Source organism: Camelus bactrianus, chromosome 2 (assembly GCF_048773025.1).
Source record: "Camelus bactrianus isolate YW-2024 breed Bactrian camel chromosome 2, ASM4877302v1, whole genome shotgun sequence".
Classification (NCBI taxonomy): Eukaryota; Metazoa; Chordata; class Mammalia; order Artiodactyla; family Camelidae; genus Camelus; species Camelus bactrianus.
The window spans coordinates 35,153,849-35,175,541 of record NC_133540.1 but is presented as its reverse complement, the minus strand read 5'-3'; the positions used below and the strand labels follow the sequence as shown (position 1 = coordinate 35,175,541).

At 40.7% G+C, this 21,693-nt stretch overlaps 1 protein-coding gene across 9 annotated transcripts in view; it reads right to left on the bottom strand.

Moving 5' to 3' along the window:
• INPP4B (inositol polyphosphate-4-phosphatase type II B) overlaps positions 1 to 21,693 on the bottom strand; it is a 687,800-nt gene that overhangs the window by 250,108 nt on the left and 415,999 nt on the right. For all 9 annotated transcript variants that reach the window (XM_074378084.1, XM_074378080.1, XM_074378065.1 and 6 more), the window contains one exon: positions 5,847 to 5,897. In XM_074378084.1, coding sequence (XP_074234185.1) covers positions 5,847 to 5,897 — 51 coding nt within the window. The remainder of the gene's footprint in view (positions 1 to 5,846; positions 5,898 to 21,693) is intronic.

Sequence of the window (21,693 nt, the reverse complement as noted above, 5' to 3'; positions counted from 1 at the left end):
TACACAGGGCATAAAATGCATTAATAAAATCCCATAATTTAAAGACAGCGTGTAATCGTCTCACGTGGCAATACTGAATGATGAACTTGCCCTTACATTTACTTTCTAGCAGGTTTTTATGTGTTTGCTTTATCTCAGTATAAATAAAACTTACATCCACCCCTCCCCTCGTGCTCCCAAAGTTGAAAAACACATCATTCATTCACCCAGTCATCATTTACCCAGTCACTGGACTCCTGGTAAAAGAAAGAATCAGGGAAAATAGTTCTATTTCTGAAACTTAAATTCCCACAGAGGGAAAACAGCTAATGTAAAAGGGTAATTTAATATAGTTATTTTATCTTTACTGTCACTTTAATCATAATCAAAATTTAAGAGACCTCTTAAAAAATTTTTATATTCCAAATATAGCTCAAGGAACAATGTTTTCATCTCTCCTTTGGTATTGTTTCTAAAATTCTCATCATAAAGCTTTTAAACGGAGCTCCAGTATCAGGGGAGGAATTTTAAAAAGGCAAAAAAAAAAAAAAAAAAAAGTCAGTAGAGCTGGGGGTCTGAAGCGTAGTTCCAAATACATGATTATGTCCAAAAGTGGAAATCTGGGCAATTAAGTCGCTTCTCCCAGCCCCTGGCCCAGCTGTCCACAGACGGGCACCGTCAGGCTCAGTTTCTCTGTCTTCTCTCTCACAAATCTGGGTCCCAGACAAGGTACTCCACCCTCCTGGGCCTCAGTTTCTGTATGAAAAAGCTGCACATGGCAACTCTATCTGTCTCAGTTATTGTTACGAGAATTAAAGTAACCCAGGAAAAGCACTTACTACATTGCTGGGAAAATAGAAACTATTGCATAAATAAAGTATTGCATAAATGCTAGCTTGCAGAGTGATTAAGGAAAATATGCCCAGAGGTCAGATGACTTAAACATATTATAAATCTACTTTAAAATACTTTTTGGAAAAGGCAGGGTATTAAAAATAAAAAGTCTGTGAGAAATTCCTATTATTAAAGAAAAGGAAATACATATTTAAAACTACAAATTCAATCCAGGGAAATATAAATCTAATTTATATTTAAATTAGATTTAAATATATCTTCTAAAGAAATTCTAGATAAAACGTGGGGAAAAAAAACCAAAGATACAAAGGTTATGTCGTCCTTTAAAGTTATTAATGTTGAGCACACGTTACCTAGGATTCCTTACAGCTCAAATTTTTATTAGATCATGTGGAATGTTTATCAGATCCTGAGAAATGTCTGGATGAAATCAAAGAACGTTAAGACTTAAGACATCACCAGTCTGTAAATGAAGAAACAGGGCCCATAGGCGTTAACTGGCTTCCACCTGCTCACAGAACTAGCTGATAATGCAGAGGCCAAGTTAGAAATCAGGTTTCTTGCTCTTCAGTTGAGAATTCTTTCATCTCCATCACGCTGTGCCTCATTTCCAGGACAGGTGGTAATTCCCTTTCCTTCCGACTGGCTCTCTGCCCGCACGACGTGTGGCTTTGACCTTTCTTGCCGGCTCGTGACAGTGCAACACTCCCCATTATCGTTCTTGTGCAAGCACCCACAGCAGATATCATTAAATTGCTAGATGTACGATTTCACTCACTCACCTGCCTGGAGGGTGATATCAAGCAGGGTGGAGAAAGTGGGGCATCCGTCTCAATCCCTGGCCCTTTTCTGCGGGGAGTGTACAAATAAACCATTCATCCCGCCAGCCCTTGCAGGAACTCGGTGCAAGTCACAGATATTCAGAATGCTCACCAGGGCTGCATACCTCCCTGAAGCAAGTCCTCGATGGTCCAGTTCCCTGGCTGAACCATACAACTTGAGAGCCCAGAGGAAGTACACCCCCATACTCGTTGCCAGGAGCTGGTTAAATCTACATCACCTATGTTCATCTCACAAAGCCTTTATCCAAAGTATAGGTTTCCTTTTTATTACAACTTGCTTAAGACTGTAAAGAAATGTACAGAACACATTTGAAGCATTTATAAGAATAGACTTAGTTCAATTTTTAAATTGAAGGACTCAGCGGCTAGAGTCCTTAGCACATTGTAATGGCCGAGCCATTACCAGCTCTATGTTCTGGGCCAAGAACTTAAACTCTCAAGGACTTTTTCAGCATCCAGAGGATATTCTGAGGAGTGATGAGATGTATATTAGCCAGTGGTACTCATAGCTGCTCAAGTGTAGCAATTCTCTAGCCAGAGTACCACATACTCTGAGGGTATTAGAAAGCCAAGGCAAGCTGACTTATTCTTATTTAAGCTCACTCATGCCATGCTTGAGATTCAGTTTCAGTAATCTAATTGCCATTTTGTGGAATTCCAATGTGTCATAAAATGTGCTCATTTTTGCCATATTATTGTAATTATTTTTAGACACCCTCTCTTTTATTATTCTGGTGGTTCTAAAAAATATAAGATGGTTGGCAAACCAAAATTATGGTATGCTTCCTAATGCATTCAAAATGTATATCATGATTTGTTAATTTCCAGGCACAGAACTAGGACTATCACAGCGAACAAATAAACAGGACCTTTGCTCTCATGCAGTTTAACATCTAGTAAGAGTGCAGAGGCATTAATACCCATTCCACCAAAGCTTCATTACTAATAGCATCTTGATTTTGTTTAAATGGGAGTTGTACCCAGATTCCCTCCTACCTAGGAACTCTGCTCTTCTCAGTGATACGTCAGTGGCAGAACAGTCGGCCTTCTGTATCCTGGGGTGCAGAACCCAGTGATAAGGGACCCGTGGAAATGAAGGACCGACTGTAGGGACTTGAGCATCGGTGGGTTTTGGTAGCCACCAGGGATCTTGAGACCAATCCCTTAGGAACAACTGTATATCTATTGAGTTTTCCCAGCAAGTTACTGTTTTCCAGAATTGAAGGAAAAGAATGAGTCGATCAGAGGCTTCAATCTGGAATATGATACTTGGAGGTATACTGGTCAGATCGGACCATAGTTTAAAAAAGGAAGAGTAGGACGATGGGTGGAGCCTGGTTGCTTTAAGCCATTTTGCAGCCTTGGACAGTTTCCCCATGGCTTTTTTCTAACACGAGAAAAGTAAGTCCGTTACCTTAAGCTAACCTTTATCTGGTTACTTGCCTCTCCACGCATTCCTAGCTGATGTAATAGGCATGGCACAGAATGTCCACTGAGAATTTTCTTTTGGTCCAAGAATTACAGCTGAGTCTTTGTCAAAGATGAGGACACAAGATACCAAATGTTCCACATTACAAGTTCAGAGATCTCATCACAGGGCCTAAAGAGAAGCCAGTTTAGAGAAACTGGACTATTCGTAACCATGACACAGCCAGTTAATATAAAGGTGGTGTTACCAGAGAGGGTAGGTCTGAATTTAGGGAATATGCAATTTAGGAAATAAGGCAAATCTGTCTGTTCTTTACCCTCAGCAAGACACCTCTATCCTCAAGCCCAAACCCCAGGTCAAGGGAGCCTGGGGCCTAAAAACTCACTTATTAAACTTGAAGGTGTCCAAATCATCTTCACTTCTACTGTGTTGGGAACTGGTGATTGTGTCTCCTTTGAGAATCATCGATTACTCGATGCTGCTGGGACTTACTAAGAGGGCTGGCAGAGAGATGGCTCAGCCAGAACCAGAATCCCCACGGGCGGGAAATATACGCTGGGAAAGGACCTCCCCAAAATACCTATATTTGTGCTCAAAGGAGAGCCAGCATTTCACCATCCGCCACAAAGAGGACTCAGATAGTCAGCGTCAGGCTGAAAAGCATCAACACCAGCATAAAGGGAAATGCACCCTCACTGTGGCCAAGCACAGAAGGAACCCCTCCCCTTTCCTTTCTCCTTGTCATAGCCACTGAGTGGTAAGAGGGGAGAGGGCATGTGTGAGAGTGGACCAGGCTCCCCCTCCACCACAGCTGCTAGAGGTTCAGAGCTGTCTACAGCCTGCCCTGGGAAATGGTGGACGAGGGGGAAAGAAAACAATGTAAAAGCAGACAAAACCCTCAAGTTTTAAAATAAGTAAGATATATTCCAAAACCTTGAATGAGAGGAAAAAACAGGGGGAAACTTACATGATTAGGCCAAGATGTCATTAAAACCTCAAGCAAGGGAGCTTTAACACAAAGGAGTTGTGGAAGTGAGCAGTTAGAGGACAAAAGATTAAACCAGCTCATCTTTCTTGAACTTCAAAAGATAAATAATTTAAAAAAATTTTTAAGTTATTAAGATTTACAAATTTAATTTTTTTTGCAATTTGCAGCAACATGGATGGACTTGGAGAGCATTATGTTTAGTGAAATAACTCAGACAGAGAAAGACAAATACCGTATGATATTAATTATATGTGGAATCTAAAAAAATACAACGAACTAGTGAATAAAACAAAAAAAGAAACAGACTCACAGATATAGAGAACAAAGTAATGGTTACCAGTGGGGAAAGGGAAGCTAGGAGGGGCAAGATGAGGGGAAGGGACATGATGGGGGGGAGGGGCAAGACGGGGGAGGGGCAAAAAAGGGGTTATTATGGGATTTATGAAATCATATGTGTGAAACTCCTGAAAATTTTAAAGCACTAAAGAATTTTTTAAAAATTTTAAAAGAGTTACAAAATTTCAAAAGGCCTTACATTTAATAAAGGAAATGTAAGTGTGCTGACAGCTTGCAATAGAATTCTAGTTTGATGCAGGGCTTCTGGGTGGTCATAGGCAGAAGTCTGTGACCTGAGCCCTAAGCAGGGAAAGACCGCTGGCGAGGAGCAGCGGCCGGGCAGCGGGAGGGGCACGTGGCCTGCGGGGATGGAGACCTGAGGCTGAAAGGACTCGCTGGTCCCCTGGGAGAAACCAAAGCCCACACAGTCTTGGCACTGAGATTGGTGTTGGAAGTGAGAGCAGCACAAGAGGCTGAGAACAGGGCAGGAAGGTTCACTTGAGTCAGAGAGAGTTAAGCAACCTGCCCCGGAAGGCACGAGAAGCCCGTGCTCAGCATGAGAGCACAAAGTGCCCTTCTCCCCCTTCGCTGTCAGATGCAGAGGTGGCTGATGTTCTTCTCAGCCCTTGGGATGGCATCTGGTGCCAACGAGGAAATGAACGCTATCTAGTACAGGGCTCCCCACACCCACTGGAAGAAGGCTGCCAATTGCCCGGAGGATTTCAGGGAATTTCAAATCGGCTTTTCAGTTGGCGTAGCCACAGGGTCTCTGAGACCCAACTTATTTCCGAACTTTTCCCTCCTTTCTGAATGCAAGATCCCAGGGACTCAGCCTTCTGGGTTACCTTTTCAGGAGCCTTCACTGCCTAGTCTAGCCTTGTCTAAGCAAAATCACCTATTACCCTCTTGCTCCCCCAACTTCTGGAAGCTGGAGATGGGATGGTTGGGAGGCAGCGGGAAGACCTCGGCAGGGCTTTCCAGCATTGGGCTGCGCTTGGGTGGCAGCTTCTGTTTTGACCTGCACTACAGGAAGCAGAAAACGTCACAGTCCCATGGCCAGTTGGTTCTCTGCCTCCTTGCTGAAGTGGTAGAGCTCACAGCTGCAATTTCCCAGCCTCTTGTTGGTTCAAGAATGTTGGCTGCGAAATCGCATCTCAGTTACCTGCAGGGCAATTTCTAGACTCATCTCTAGCCAGCAGAACCAAATACGAATCCACTTGAGAATAATTTTCAGGAGACAGAGAATGACTTCCATGCAATTCAGCAAACATGTGACAGTGCCTCCTTACAGAGTCTCACACCCTGTTAATTTAGCTCAATTTTTATTTGTCAGCCACCAGGCAGGAGGCCAGAGACAATCCAAATGATTAATTTAGAAGCAACGTGTGTGCCTTTCGGAAACATAAGAAACACTTACCCCAACCTCTGGCGGAGGATCCTTATGTTCAGATAGGACACTGGTGCGAACCTAGGGAGAAAAACAAACATTTTCTGTAGGACTTTAGAGTATAAACCCATGCAGAAGCTTCACACAGATGCTGGGTTTCATTTTCCTTCATCTGGCATCAATTCAGCTTCTGAAGTTAATCATTACTGAAGGTGCCTATGCACAACATCCTCTGTGTGCAGCAGTGAAGCCGCCCTTTTACATTTCCTGAACTCCCTGATGCTCCCAAGAAGGCAGAGCGGCCTGGATCCTCACCTCATCACCCTCCGTCAAACACAGAGATATCTTGGCTTTAGATGAATCACTTTTAATCTCCTTGAAGAGCAACCCTCATTCCACGTTCAGGGGAAAGGACAGAGTTGGCGTAGACCAAGTCATTCCATGCATGCTTGTAAATATTTATTCTCCACATGGGCACCAAAACCCACAGTCCTTGGAGAATATCCCTCCCGCTTGAGGAATTCTGAGCCAAACTGTCAGACACTATTATCTAGATTCATTTGAAAACTAATTCTCAATTGGGGGAGAGGAAAATAGTGTAAAATAATTAGTCATCTGGGGGAGCTTTTCATATATTTATTTTTAAATTTTTTTTAATTGAAGTATAGTCAGTGACAATGTGTCAATTTCTGGTATACAGCATAGTGTCCCAGTCATGCATATATATACATATATGTATTTTCATATTCTTTTTCATTAAAAGTTATATCAAGATATTGAGTATAGCTCCCTGTGCTATACAGAAGAAATTTGGCTTTTTATCTGTTTTTATATATAGTGGTTAATATTTGCAAATCTCAAACTCCTAAATTTATCCCTTCCCACCCCCTTTCCCCTGGTAACCATAAAATTGTTTACTATGTCTGCGAGTCTGTTTCTGTTTTGTAGATGAATTCATTAGTGTCCTCTTTTTTCTTTTCTTTTCTTTTTTTTTCAGATTCCACATATGAGTGGTATCATATGATATTTTTCTTTCTCTTTCTGGCTTAATTCACTTAGAATGACGAACTCCAGGTCCATCCATGTTGCAGCAAATGGCATTATTTTATTCTTTTTTATGGCTGAGTAGTATTCTGTTGTATAAATATACCACAGCTTTTTTATTCAGTCATCTGTTGATGGACATTTACATTGTTTCCATGTCTTAGCTATTGTATACAGTGCTTCTGTGAACACTGGGGTGCACGTATCTTTTTGAATTAGAATTCCCTCTGGATATATACCCAGGAGTGGGATTGTTGGATAATAAGCTAAGTCTATTTTTAGTTTTTTGAGGACTCTATACTGTTTTCCATAATGGCTGCACCAAACTACATGCCCACCAGCAGTGTAGGAGGGTCACCTTTTCTCCACATTCTCTCCAGCATTTATCGTTTGTGGACTTTTGAATGATGGTCATTCTGACTGGTGTGAGGTGATACTGTAGTTTTGATTTGCATTCCAGGTGAAATATCAACTCCTTAGATAACAAGGAGACGTATTGCTTCCCCTGAGTGCTGATCCCAGTACTGGCTGTACATTAGAATTACCTGGAGACCTTTCAAACTACCAGTGCTCTTTCCTGTCCCCAGGTATTGATTCTAACGTATAGCTACTGAGTCCACGGTTCTCTATTTAAGAAAAAAATGTTTCACATAAAAAGAAATCACGACTATCTTTCTTACTTAAGAAAATGCTAGTAAAAGGAAGAAGAAAACATAAAAACCTAGATCCAGTATATCTTAATTTGAAGTAAGATAAGATAAATAAACCAAATAAATACAGAGCAATATATACGCACATTCTGTTTAACTGGAGAGCAGAGGGCTGGGGGGAGGGGTGGGAGAGAGGAACTCAGGAATGTATAATGGATCAACATTTTAGGGGGTCATTTAAACAAAATCCCTTTGGAGGTGCAGCAATGACAATCATACCTCTTTCTTTGTTTCCTTATTGCAGATCCAGCACCATCGCCTGCACAATTTGTCAGTCATTATGGCTCAAAATTGCTCGCCAGAGCACAAAATAAATGACACAAGAGATCCCAACAGAGTAAACAACACAATTTTCAGAACGCACTCTACTCAGGATTTCATGACAGAGCACTCACTGGCTAAGAGCATTTCTAGTTTGAAGCTGCATTAATGTTCTTTGGTTCAGAACGTTCAGATGTACCATTTGGTCTTATTACCTGGAAATCATTAACTAGTCCCAAGAGATAAGAAAACAAGGAAGCTATATATATTAATACATAGTGGGCTGTAACGGACCATATAGAGCATGTGTGTGTGTGTATGTGTGTGTGTGTGTGTGTAGACAGACTGTACATACACAGTATGTGTGTGTATACAGATAGAGATTATATACATAGTGTGTGTACATACACACTAACAATACAGGTATATTAGAATTAACTATATGTATGGTGAATATATATTTACATACTTGCAACCTATACACACATGCATATATGTGTGTATTTATGCAACATTTTAAGAAAATATTTGACTTCCAAATAACTTTATCCAGTGGATATGCTTAAATTTAGAAATAAAGCTAAAGAAGTCAGAAACTGGTGAGGGTAAATGTATACAGAACTGCATAAAGTGTGAGTTTGTATATATATGTATATTTTCCTAAATCAAGGCATGTCTAAATCGCTAGCAGAGTGCTTGATTTAGAAGAACTGAAAGATAAAATTGTAAACCAATTTTAAGTTTTATAAAGTCAGACTTTTATAGGATATATTTGTTTAAATCAGTATATGTGTCCAGTTCTAAAACTTGTATATTTAAGTTTAACATTACTGATGTTATAACATATAGATTACATATCAATGATGTTTTTCTCACATAATATATATCCCTCCTGACAGTGAACACAAACCACGTGGCAAACACTGGGCTTGCCAGTGAATAAGGTCTCATCCCCTCCCTTTGGGAATTCAGGGTCTAGTGGACAGGACAAATGTCTGAATAGTCCAGGACAATGTAATAAGTTCTGTAGTGAGCATTTTCCTGTGGGCATTCAGAGTGAAGAGTAACTCACTGAGCCTGGGAGTGTCAGGAAAGGCTTCACACAGAGGTGGTCTGGGTTTTGAAGAATGAATAGGAGTTTCAGGCAGGGGAAGATATGACAAAGCAAGCAGGGTGTTATATAACAGGTATGCATCATGGAGATGAAAAAGCCCATTTGTGTTTGGAAAAGAGTGAGTATTCTGATGCTGCTATAGCATGGGGGCCTCCAGGGAAGGGACAAGAGTTGAATATATTTGGGGAGAGAGATGGGGCCATTTGCCTAGACAGAGGTCTATCTATCATGTTATAGCATTGCAGCTGCAGGAAAATTTGTGGTCAACAGGAAATCAAGGAAGGTGTTTGGATAGAGAAGTGACATGATCAGAACCCCATGAATCACACCAGTTCTGACCAGAGTCACGTTGGAAGAATCATTTAACCTCTTTGCGTCTCTTATCTTGAACATGGAATTAAAACAGACCCATAGGCGGTGGTAGTACATCTTTCCAGCACATAGAGCAGTACCTGCCACCAAGAGGGAAGGAGGGAAGAGGCAAGAAAGGAAGGGAAGGGAGAAGAGAGAAAATGAAGAGGGAAAGGAGGAAAAGAAAGAAGAAAGGAAGAGGGGAGAGGTGACAGAGGACACACAGGAGGAGGCAGAGAGACAGGGAGACAGGACCGGAGGGAAGACTATGTCACTGAAAAAAATAATAAACCCTGGACAGATTTAGATGAGAAAGGGATGAAGCAATGACGGTCACTGTAGCATCTGAAATATTCCAGTTCACCCTCCAATGTCATGCCTCCTGAGAGTTACTGGCTTTTCTTAGGAAGCTGTCTTCCCTTTTTTGGTCTTATTAGCAGTTCTTCTCCCTGTTTTTCATCCCCCTCCCTAAGCCTTCCTGGAACATAAGAACGCCTGCCTGACTACAAGTTTAAAATTCTTATAACTTCCTTTTGCTTAGATTTTTGTGATATCAAATAAAGCAAGAAAGATCAATTACTAGGAGAGGTCATGTAGATGTACATTCCATCTTCAATATCTCTTAAAGTTCCTGGAAAATAAATTCATTTCCTTCTTTATCAGCTTCATAGGCTCAAATTTCCATGTACTAAAGTTACTCTGGAAAAAAAAGAAAAACAAAGGAAAACCAGGTAGCGTATCGTGAGTGACACGCTTTCATCAAATCCTTATCGACTCGTCCCTGAACTTGAATTGTTCCCAAGCAAGAGGCTGCTTGAGCTACCATGGCAGTGGCTGAACACAGCACTCCAACCCCTGGAGAAGAACTTCTTAAAATAGTCATCCTTGTTACAAAGAGCCCGGGCCCCGCTGCCCTGAGCACTGGAGGAGGGTGACTGCCGTACTTCGCATAGATGAGAAACGCTAGGATACGGCTGGGAATCCAGATCCAGAGAAGGGAGGCCAAGCTGCCATGACTCTGCACACCAGGATGAAGCCTGGAACTCACTGCTAGGTGAGGAAGGAGAAATCTTCCCCTGGGCGATCTCAGCTGGAAGGCGGAGGGGGAGGCGTTGGCAATAGTGGAAAAACATGTTTGGTGCAAGGAGAACGTCCAGATCCTTTCCTCTGACTACTGTCACATCTGGGAAGGTCTCTGATAATGAATATGTCATTGAAGCACATCCCTCTTTTTTTTTTTTAATAAAAATGTTACTCTAATCCTCTGTGCATCTGAAATTAGAATATGTGATATCATCACATGTATTTGTTCCACTGGGAATGAGATACAGAATTGTCTTAATATTCAAACACATGGAAGCCTAACTGCGACAGCGGGTTTAGCCTCTTTCACAACATGAACTTTCTGGGAGGAAGCTGCCTGGTCCGGATTATATTTCCTAGGATACCTTGTATTGACAGGTAACCATATCATTAGTTTTCAGCAATAAAATATATGTAGAAGGGGTATCTGCTGCATCTGAACTAGACTTTTCAGAAGCGGGTAGCATGCCCTCTCAACTCCCTTATCTCCTTCCAAGGAGTCCAGCTCGTAGGTGGCTGCAGAGCTGCACGTGGGTCCCAGAATGACCACATGAAAAAAGCCATCCACCAACTGTCACTACCAGTATAGGCTGCTAACTGAATCCATTAGCTTTCTCCTGCCATGTAATAAATGATCACAAACTTAGCTGATTAAAACAACATTCATTTATGAGTTCGCCATCTTTACGTCAGAAGTCCAGGCCTGGTGTGGTTGGGTTCTTCATTTGTAAAGCTCACACGGAGGTGGTGGCTGGCCACATCCTCATCTGGAGGCTTGACTAGGGGAGGGTCAGCTTCCAGCTCCCGTGGGCTGTTAGCAGAATTCAGTTCCTTACAGCTCTAGGACTGAGGTCCCCATTATCTTGATGGCTGACAGCTGGAAGTTGCTATAAATTCCTAGAGGCCACCTTCATTCCTTGCCACATGGCCTCTTCCATTTCAAATCCAGCAACAAAGAATCCCCTTTGCATCAAAACCTTCTCAAACTTCAGATCTTCAGACTATGCAGGGCATGTGCAACATGGGGTGGTGATCTTGAGGCCATCTTAGAATTCTGTCCACCACAGTGACCAAGAACTAAGCTTCCATCATGCTAAGACACTGAAATTTGGATGTTTGTATTTGTTTCAGCAGCCAGCATAACTCAGACCTCCCATATGTTCTAAGTGAAATTTTGAATTCAATTTATGGCTCTGAAGAAATAAAGAAAAATAGCTAACATTAAATCCTAATTCACTATTTTAATGTCAACAAATACACATTATGATCTTATGTACTTATTATGATCCAGCCACTATTATAAACACTGGCGATCTCAGAGATTATGAAGACATAGTATTCCCTTAGGTAATACTAACAACATGGTAAGAGTCAAATCATGTAATAATAATTGGCAAGTATCTTCAACTGTCTAAAACCTGTCAGTTCTTAGATACTGATTTTCCAATTGTTTAATTTTTGTTGTAGATGGAGAAAATGATTGCTGTACAAATTGAAATTATTTAGATCACTGAATTTTAGAGATGGAAGGGGTCTTAGAAACAACCTAGAAAAACTACCTATGCAATGTGAAAATTTTATCTGAAATACCCCTGGGAAGTACATTTAAAATTTCTCCTTAAATATGTTTAACTTCTAGTTGACTACCTCACTAATCATTGTAGAGATGGTGTTGCAAACTCATATACCCAAAGACTCCAAGCAGGTTAAGTTAATGAAAGAAATGGGCTGAGAATAAGAGACAATAGGGATGGGGGAGGACTGTGGCAAAATGGAAATCACATTCTCAGTCTATAATGAGCAGCAGCTATCCAGCGCCAAAGGATTAAAAAAAAAAACTTCCTGTGAAAAATGTACGCAACTAACAACAATAGGTAAATCCTACTTCTTCTTCAGGTGGGCTGTTATCAGTATTTACTTACTTTTACCAGAAATGGGCCTGGCAATGAGGTGAGTGGTCAAAGCAGGCCCAGTACTATTTCAGTTAAAAAAAAAAAAAAAGAGCTATCCTAAAAGAGTTGTTCTCAATCGTGACAACACATTAGAATCATCTGGGATATTTTTAATGCCAATTTCCAAGCCAAATTCCAGAATAATTAAATCAGAATCTTTGAAGAAAGGATCCTGGCATTAGTAATTTTTAAGGCTCACTCCCCACTTGATTTCAATGTGCAGCCAAAGCTAAGAACTACTGCTCTAAAATAAATGAGCTTTTTTTGAGTGTGAGCCTCATAAACTAACCCCAACTCCTAAACAAGTTCACAAAAATGCAATGTGCAATGGTCCAGCGTTAGAATAAAGCTTCTTTGGAAACACATTTTTTAAATTAAAAAAAATATTTTTAATTGAAGTGTAGTTGATTTATGATGTTAGTTTCAGATGTACAACAGAGCAATTCAGTTACATATATATACACACACATACATACATACATGTATATTTCAGATTATTTTCCATTATAGCTTATTACAAGAAATTAAATAAAAGTTAACAAAACTCAGAACTGGAAGCAATCTTAGACATTATTTATTGGGCAATGTTTCTTAAACTCTAGTGTGCACAACCATCACCTACTGGTCTGCAGCTGGTCAGGAGGATGGTCTGAGGACCATGCCCTAGAAGCTTATTTTAGAAATGCAGAGTCTCAGGTTCATTCTAGACATACTGAATCAGTCTTCACGTCATCGAGTAATTCATATGCATGTTAAAGTTTGAGAAAGTCTGGTCTAGGGTGCTTTTGAGTGAAACAGGTCATAGATGAGAACGGTAGGTATTCATTTTCATGGAAACATGCCTAAATAAGGAATGGAGTGTATTCTTCTGGTTATGAAGGTATCTAGTAATTAAAAAAAAAATGACAAGCACCTGTAAAAGTTCCAGATAGTATTTTCTTTCAGAGATGCCCTTTCCTTTGTTATGCTTTGTGGCATCATGTCATGGGGAAAAGGCTGTTTTCTCATCATCAAGTCAGGGATTGATCTGGGACAGAGCTGGGCTGGGATTTTGGGAAGACTCAGTGTTGGAGGCCAAATCTCCACCTTCCCAACTCCTCTACCCCCAAGCCCTACTCCCCTAATCCCAAATTCACATGCTGAAGCCCTAACCACCAGTACCTCAGAATGTGACTGTCACTGGAGATAGGGTAATTACATTAAAATGAGGCCATTAGGGTGGGGCCACAATGCAATAGGACCGGCTTCCTGATAAGTAAAGGAAGAGACACTAGGGTTGCAAACACAAAGGGATGACCCTTGGAAGAGGCAGCAGGAGGGGGGCCATCTGCAAGCCAAGGAGGGAAGCCTCAGAAGAATGCATCCCTGACAACACCTTGATCTTGGACTTCCAGAGTCCAGAAAATCAATTTCTGTTGTTTAAGCCACCCAGTCTGTGGCACTTTGTCATGGAAGCCTTAGCAACTAAGACACTCAGTCTGCCTGTGTTGCAGGGTCTGACCCTCTGGAACTTTCAATCGAGAGCCTCGCTGGTCTTTGCTCCTCTACCCTGAAAGTTATGCCGGAGATTCTTGGATGTCTCAGCATCTCTCTTCTGTTCTGGGCCTCACACAGCCTCAAAATCTGGCAAATGTCTTTAGAGACAGGCCAGCCATGAGTTGGAGTCCCGCTTTGGTCTCTAAATTTGTCATTTCAGCTACAGATGAAAATCAAAATCTCTGCTGGGTTCTCGGTTTGCCAGCTGCCGCTGTGTGTTCAGCAAAGACTGATACTCAGACTTCTAGCTACTGGGAGAATCTGTGAACAGCCCCAGGTGACAAACGGCTTTTTAGTCCCTCAGTGTCAATTCACCACTCCCTCTAGGGCTGTGGTTCTTGCCTGGTTTTGGCCCCTTTCCCTGGCTTCCTAAGCACTGTGAAACGGTGGGAGGTTTCACTCCGCTTTTTAGAAGCCTCTGGCTTGGTTCTTCAGCCTCCTGCAGAGGTCAGAACTCAGTAAGTCTCTTCTGAGAAAAAATCGGCCACTGATTTGAGGTCCCTGAAGTCTCAGATTCTCACTGCATTCAACACAACTTCCGAAAGCTCTGCTGATTTCTCTTTCCCTGAGCAGCCTCCGCCCGGTGTCCAGGAGAAGTCTAGTTCTCCGGCCCCCTCTCAGAACTACCAAATGCCCGAAGAGGAGAAATCACAGGCTCCTGAGAGCTTAGCTCCAAAAGGCCCTCCTCTCTCTGGAATTTTAGTTTCTCTTGTCGATACGGCTTTCACAGCTTGGCGATGTTCTCACATGTGATGTTTATAACATTGGGCTTGTTTCCAGGTGGAGTCAGAGGGAGTGTCGCCTGCCCCAACTTCCACATCCTACCCAAACTAAACTTTTTAGTGTCTGAAAGTTACTGCAAAGCTGAGGAATCTTCCCAACATGTGGTTAAGAGATGAAAAATGATGTTCAACAGAGCGTAGTAGTTAAATATGATTGGAGAGGGGGAAATGCACCATTACATGTTGCTCTGTTTATTAAGTCTTCGATAAACCAGTTATAAATGTGTAACTACAGGTAGTTCTCTCAGTAAAAGCGGAGTTTACCCTGAAGCCTGAGCACTATCCAAAAACATAAAGTGTGACACGCTGACACACAAAACATATTATGCAAATGATATACACAAGAACAGTCTATAGATTTCCAAACCCCAAATAGGTAAGAGTATGAAATATGTAAGTGCTCTTAGTTTGGATGCATCTGATCTTAGAGGTTTTCCATTTCTCTAAGGCAGTGATGTTCACACCACAGCTCTCTGGTCACACAGGCCCCTTTATGTTTAATTGGTGGCTCTTTAAGACTTCTAATTTCACTATATGAATGTGCCATTATACTAAATTCTACCAGTCATATAGGTGTCCTGTGGTTCTTTAGGTTAATGGTGACTGCAAATGTGGCACCAGAGTCATATAACTCTGGGTATCTCAGCCATTACCCAATTTAGTCCATGTCCCTTTCCAACTATTACAGAGATCTATTACAGGCAGGTGAAAAAAATACTGAACAGCAAAAATATCTTTCGACATTGCCTTCCTTTGTAAGAGAGGCACTGAAAGATACAGGTGCTGTTGAAAATAACAGATGCTGAAACAGGTCTCGGTTTCATGGAAGGCAAAGAGGTCTCTCTATCACTGTTCTGACAGTAAACCCTTCTGCTTCCATGCTCTTTACCTCTGGATCTTCCTGAAAGGGACACTAGGCTGGGAGAGGCAGTGCTGCTCAGACCATCAGGGCTCTTGAACTGTGTCTATAAGCCAAGTCCTGTCTGGGCCCTTACCTAAAGCAGGCCCTACCTGCTTCCACACTCTTTACCTCTGGATCTTCCTGAAAGGGACACTAGGCTGGGAGAGGCAGCACTGCTCAGACCATCAGGGCTCTTGAACTGTGTCTATAAGCCAAGTCCTGTCTGGGCCCAAACCTAAAGATAAACCTCCAAGGAGCTGCACAGTTTAAGACCAAAGATTTTTTTTAAGTGTTAATAGATGTTTAGATATTTTTAAAACAGAAATGAAGAATAAAGGACTGGATAAAGATGATGTGGTGTATATACATAGTGGAATATTACTCGGCCATGAAAAAGAAATGAAATAATGCCATTTGCAGCAACATGGAGGACCTACAGATTATCATACTAAGTGAAGTAAGTCAGACAGAGAAAGACAAATATCATAGGATACCATGTGGAATCTAAAAAAATGACACAAATGAATTTATTTACAAAACAGAAAGGGACTTACACAGAAAACAAACTTATAGTTACTAAAGGGGAAAGGGTGGAGAGGGATAAATTAGCAGTTTGGGATTAGCAGATACAAACTACTATATACAGAATAAATAAACAATAAGGGTAACTATACTCAATAACTTGTAATAACTTATAATGAAAAAGAATATAAAAAATAATATATATGTCTAACTGAATCACTATGCTGTACTCCAGAAACTAATGCTGTGAATCAATTATACTTCAATTAAAAAAAAAGAATAAAGGAGCTCTTTGCACATCAAAAACACAATCTACAATGTGTTTTATAGGCACTGAAGATATTAACTGATAATTTTCTAAACAACTGCCATAAGTTGAGAATTCCGCCCCTTCTGACTTCCAAGGCCCCACATGAGAATATTATTAACATTCCAATACATAGACTGTTCAATTCAAATATCACGAATCTATATTAACAGCATTTTTTTTGGGGGGGTCAGGTCAAACCTCTTACTGCTTCCAGCTCCCTGCCTCTCTTTTGCCAAGACACCAATATACAGAAATAATTGTTCTGTCATTCTGAAAAGTGGGAGCAGAGTTATGGTTCCAGCATTAGACCTGGGTTGAATATGTGCTCTGATAGAAACCTTCTACGATAGAAAGAAATAATATTTAATTGACCCATAAGGATAATGGAATCAAAGAAAATAACAACTATGGGTTTATTATTTCAGAGGCACATGTATTATTTTTTTACTTATATTATCTCACTTAATTCCTATGGTTCTGTGTTGTATTATGACTGGCCCATTTTACAGAAGAGAAAACTCAGTTTCAGAAAACCAGAGTGCTTTGCCCAGCATCATTTCAATAGCAAGTTGCAGATCAGATATTAAAAAGTCTGCTTCCAAAGTGTGCGCCCCTTCCAGGGCACTGTGCGTCCCTTCCAGGGCAGTGTGCCTTTTCTGAGCTCAGACTGATGGTGACTTTAATTGTCTTCCCTACGGCTGCTTAATAGGTTTTAAAACCAAAAATCTATTAGTTTCAGGGAATAAAAACAGACACGATTTATCACATTGCCAGACTCAAAAACACCATCCTTACATATTAATGGCCCCCAATTAAGACCACAGTCATGAGTTAATGAAGAAGCCATTAGACAGAGAATAGTAATATCAACACAAGCACATGTCTATTAATCTGTTGCTCAGTGACACCATTAGTCCCAATACTGTAAGGCTAAATAATTCCTAGGTAGCCTTCAAACAAAATTCTTGTGATATCACTCAGGATTTGAAGAGATCATTTACAACCCAAGCTTTTGTAACCCTGGTCAAAAGAAGATCACCAAGCCCTGGGTAAAGATCAATTGGCTTATATAATCAACCCACAAAGTATATTTTTTTGAATTGGAAAAAAAATGGTGTATATGGGCACAGAAGGGAGGGGTTTTTAATGTATCCAATGAAGTGTTTTTCCATCCCCAGGCAAAGATGGGGTCACTGCAGTAGCTCTGTTCTACTATTGCACTAGTTTCTTTCTCTATGGAGTCCTACCAAAGTACTAATAATTTATTCATTCCTTGGGTCTAAGCATTGGATGCAGTTGAGAACCACGTGGAAAAGCTTTAAAAATGCTGATGCTAGCTAGGTGGGAAAGGGGTGGGAAGGAATAAATTGGGAGTTTGAGATTTGCAAATAGTAACTAGGATATATAAAATAGATAAACTACAAGTTTCTTCCATATAGCACAGGGAACTATACTGAATATCTTGTAGTAACCTATAATGAAAAAGAATATGAAAACAAATAAATGTATGTATATGTATGACTGAAACATGGTGCCATACACCAGAAATTGCAACAACACTGTAAACTGACTATACTTCAATTTTTTAAAAATGCTGATGCTAGTGCTCTGCATTATTCACATTCCTTTAATTAACCGGTTTCTAATCACTCAGAATTTTCTTTCACTGCTTTCTCTACTCTTTAACTCTTCAAAACAACCTTATGAGAAAAAAAGAGTCTCACACTTAAGGTAACTTTCAACCTGCCTGGAAACAAAACTCAAAGATAAGTAACTTTCTCCCTAGGTTATGTGGCCAGTATGTAGAACAGCTATTTCAACATGAATCCGCTCTGCTTCCAAACATATGTGAACGCTTTCAACCGCTCTGTTGTTGTATTGCCTGCAGCTCGGGCTGAAATGGTAGTACCCAGACACTGTGCTGTACTAAAGACAATGTAGGAAAATTGATGCAAAGTTTCTGTGCAGTGTGACTGTGGCATCTCAGACAGGAATGAGGGATGACTCCTCTCAAAGAAACATTGTTATGAAAGGGCCAGGGTCTACTGCAGGACGCACTCAGGGTTGTCTTAAAAGAGCAAAGGTGCTAAATTGGATGCTGTAAACTTTTTCCCAGGAAGGTAATAACAATCTATAACAGTGTTTCTATAGAAAGATGTACTTGAAGTTACAAAAGACTGATTTCCAAAGTTGGGAACACAATCTCATTAAGTTGAGGGCTCGTCTCACTCTGACAAGCCAGGTGCATAATGAGTCCTGAGACCTGTGAGGAGCAGCTGGGACACGACACGTTTGCAGTTTACGTCTTACTCAAACCCCAGCTCAGCCGCTCTCTCATGGGGTCCAATCAGGGGATGTGCAAGGTCAACATCTTTTCATAGAACGTCTAAGATGTATCTTCCTTTCTCTCTCATTCCTTCACAAGTGTACAGTGGAGTTCTCCAGATACTACAAAAAAAGTAATTTCCCGACAGACTGAGACATGACAATGCATGTCTCTCCTGTTAATCTGACATAAAAGAGACTTACAAAACTGTAAAACAATGCCACTCTCTCAGTGTATTTTGTAGTTTTCCAAAAGACAATTAAATTTTCAAAAATATGTATTATTTATGTTAACATAATGGGTTTATTATTTGCTATGTGAAGAGAATTAATAAATTTTCTGAGTTTTAATTTCTAATGTAGTAAGCATCCACAGGTATCAAAACCTACATAAACCAAAGCCCTTTGGGATTTTGGAGAATTCTTAAGAATGTGAAAGAATCCTGAGACCAAAGGTTTGAGAAATACTGCTACAGGTGACCCTCAATGTTTGAGACTTATATTTCACATTTGCTGTTTAACAATCTTACCGTTTTTAAGAAGATTTTGGCTGGAGAATTTCTTTCAGATATGGATATGATGTATACTACCTGAACCCAACTAATCCAGCTGCTCTGTGATTCCCTAAACTCGCGTTTCTCCCACCTCCCTGCATGTCTTTCCCTAAGTTGATCTGTCATTGTCACTGTGAGGGATACGGCTGTAAACAAGGAATAATCACTTCATGGACTTACATTCTAGCAACAGGAAGAGATGGAAAATGTCAAAATGAGTAAATTGGTAAGTCTGCATGGAAATAAGTAGAGTAATGGAAAAAAAGGTTAACTGGATGGGGGTATTTGACCTACAATGGCAAGGTGGATTTCTTTGACCATAAAGGAAAGAAGCCAGAGAACAATAAGGGGCAACAGTGTTCCAGGCCAAAGCAACATCAAGTGCAAAGGCCCTGAGGCCAAAGTGTCTAAAAACTAATAGCTGAAAGAGGAGGAATGAAGTGGGAGGTAGATTCAAGGGAGGGCTCTAGGAGAGTAGGGGCCATATTCTAATTACAATGGGAAAAGCAGGGTTTTGAGTCAAGAAGTGATGTGATTTTTTTTTTATGCTTTAAAAACACTACTCTGATTCTATATGGAGAATAGAGTGCAAAAGGTCAAGAGTGGAAAGGATGAACAATTAGGAATCACTTGCAAATTACAGTTTTATCACCATAACTCCACTTTTCTGGAGTCAGGCTCAAGCTAGGTATTTAGATTTTAGAGGGGTAATTATTAGGTAACCCGAAGTCACATCATCTGTTTCTGAATATTTATGGAAAGCACTTTGATACTGACAGAGAAATAAAGTTAGTATATAAATTTCCCATATGTGGAATTACATTAATCTCTGAGTATAACAACGTTCAACTGTCATAAGAATATTGGTGGATGAGTGATTTTTAAATACATTTAGTGCTAAATCATAAATGTACTATTTACATCCTGCTTACACTATGGATATTAAAGAATAGCACAGAAATATGCTATTAGCTCCTGAAATCTAAAAACCTTCAGAGGAAATATGCTACCTTAGAGCATGAGGGAACTCAATTCCCTAACCAAAAAATTATAAACAAACTGAGTGATAGCAGAATTATATTTACTTAAGAAACCCCTATGAATAGGATTGTTTATGGGAGGATTCAGAGCTTCTGGCAGGTACCTGTGGCAGCAGAATTTAGAAATTAGCTTCATTGTTACATCTTTGCCTTGGAATCACATCAGCAAGCAATGACTGGAAGACCCATGAACGGCAAATAATAATGGATGGATGGCAAATCATAAGAGGGAAGAACGACACCTTTAATTTTGGAAACAAACCCCTTATTTCCAGGACAAGATACCTATTAACAGGACATCGGAAAAGCACCTTTCCACGTACTCACAATGTGGCACATCATAGGGCCTGACTTAAAATACACCTTGGAAATCCAACATTGAGTTTTTTAAGTTAAAGTTGCAGAACATACTTCATCTGCACCGGAGCAGTAGCTGCCGGTAAGACGGCTCTTTCATTTTCTAATCCAAGTTTTTCTGTCTGTTTTACACAATCAACCAGCAGTCAGGACCAAAGACGCAAGCAGATCCACACGCACGCACACTCGTATCTGGTAAAGCAATTCGACTTAAACTATAACTGTTCAACAAATGCCAAAATATTTCTATTCCTTTAAACCATTCAAAGCTTTTAAAATATATCCTCTCAGATGTCTAAGGAATTTGCTGTCTCAAGGAGACATGTGAAACCTAGAATTGTTAACACTTAAAATGCTTAACAGTTGGAGTATCTCCATCATTTATAATGCATGTCTTGTGCTTAAAGTGTGTTTATTCTTGGTGCCTAAAGAGGCTGGCTAATTGGAGCTAATGAGTTCAAGCACTTGACAGGGGACCATTGAAAACAGTGCACTAAGCAAAGTCCAACACAGGGACAACAGAAACCAGGGGCATTTTCATAAATTCTTTGTATCAAAAGTTGTGCTTTTACCTTTCCCACTTCTTAGAGTGAATTTTCCTTTGCTGCTGCCAGGAAGAAACTTTCAAACATCCTCAGAGAAGGGTGCTCATGATTGGCACAGACTGGAGGAGACCACAGGCAAGGAAATTCGGAGACTTTAATCTAATCACACTGAGTGGAATTCAGTGTTTAGGGACAATCGTGGGCAAGTGAGTGTTTAACAACTGGTTCTCAGAGGCTGGGGATGGGAGGGGAAGCTATGATTTATGGAGTGTGCCCATTTCAGTGGTGAAATCACCCTCAGCCTGGCCCATTTCAAGCTACCACGTGAGACAGCAGATGGTGGAGCTGGGAAGAAATGCGTGATCAGCCGCCCAGGGCTGGTGGAAGGCGGCTCCAGCACACCACCGCGGGATCATGCGCGGAAGTCAGCACAGCAGAGGTGTTTGGGACCCAGATCAACTGAGATCTCAGTGTACGTGGGCCTGGCTGC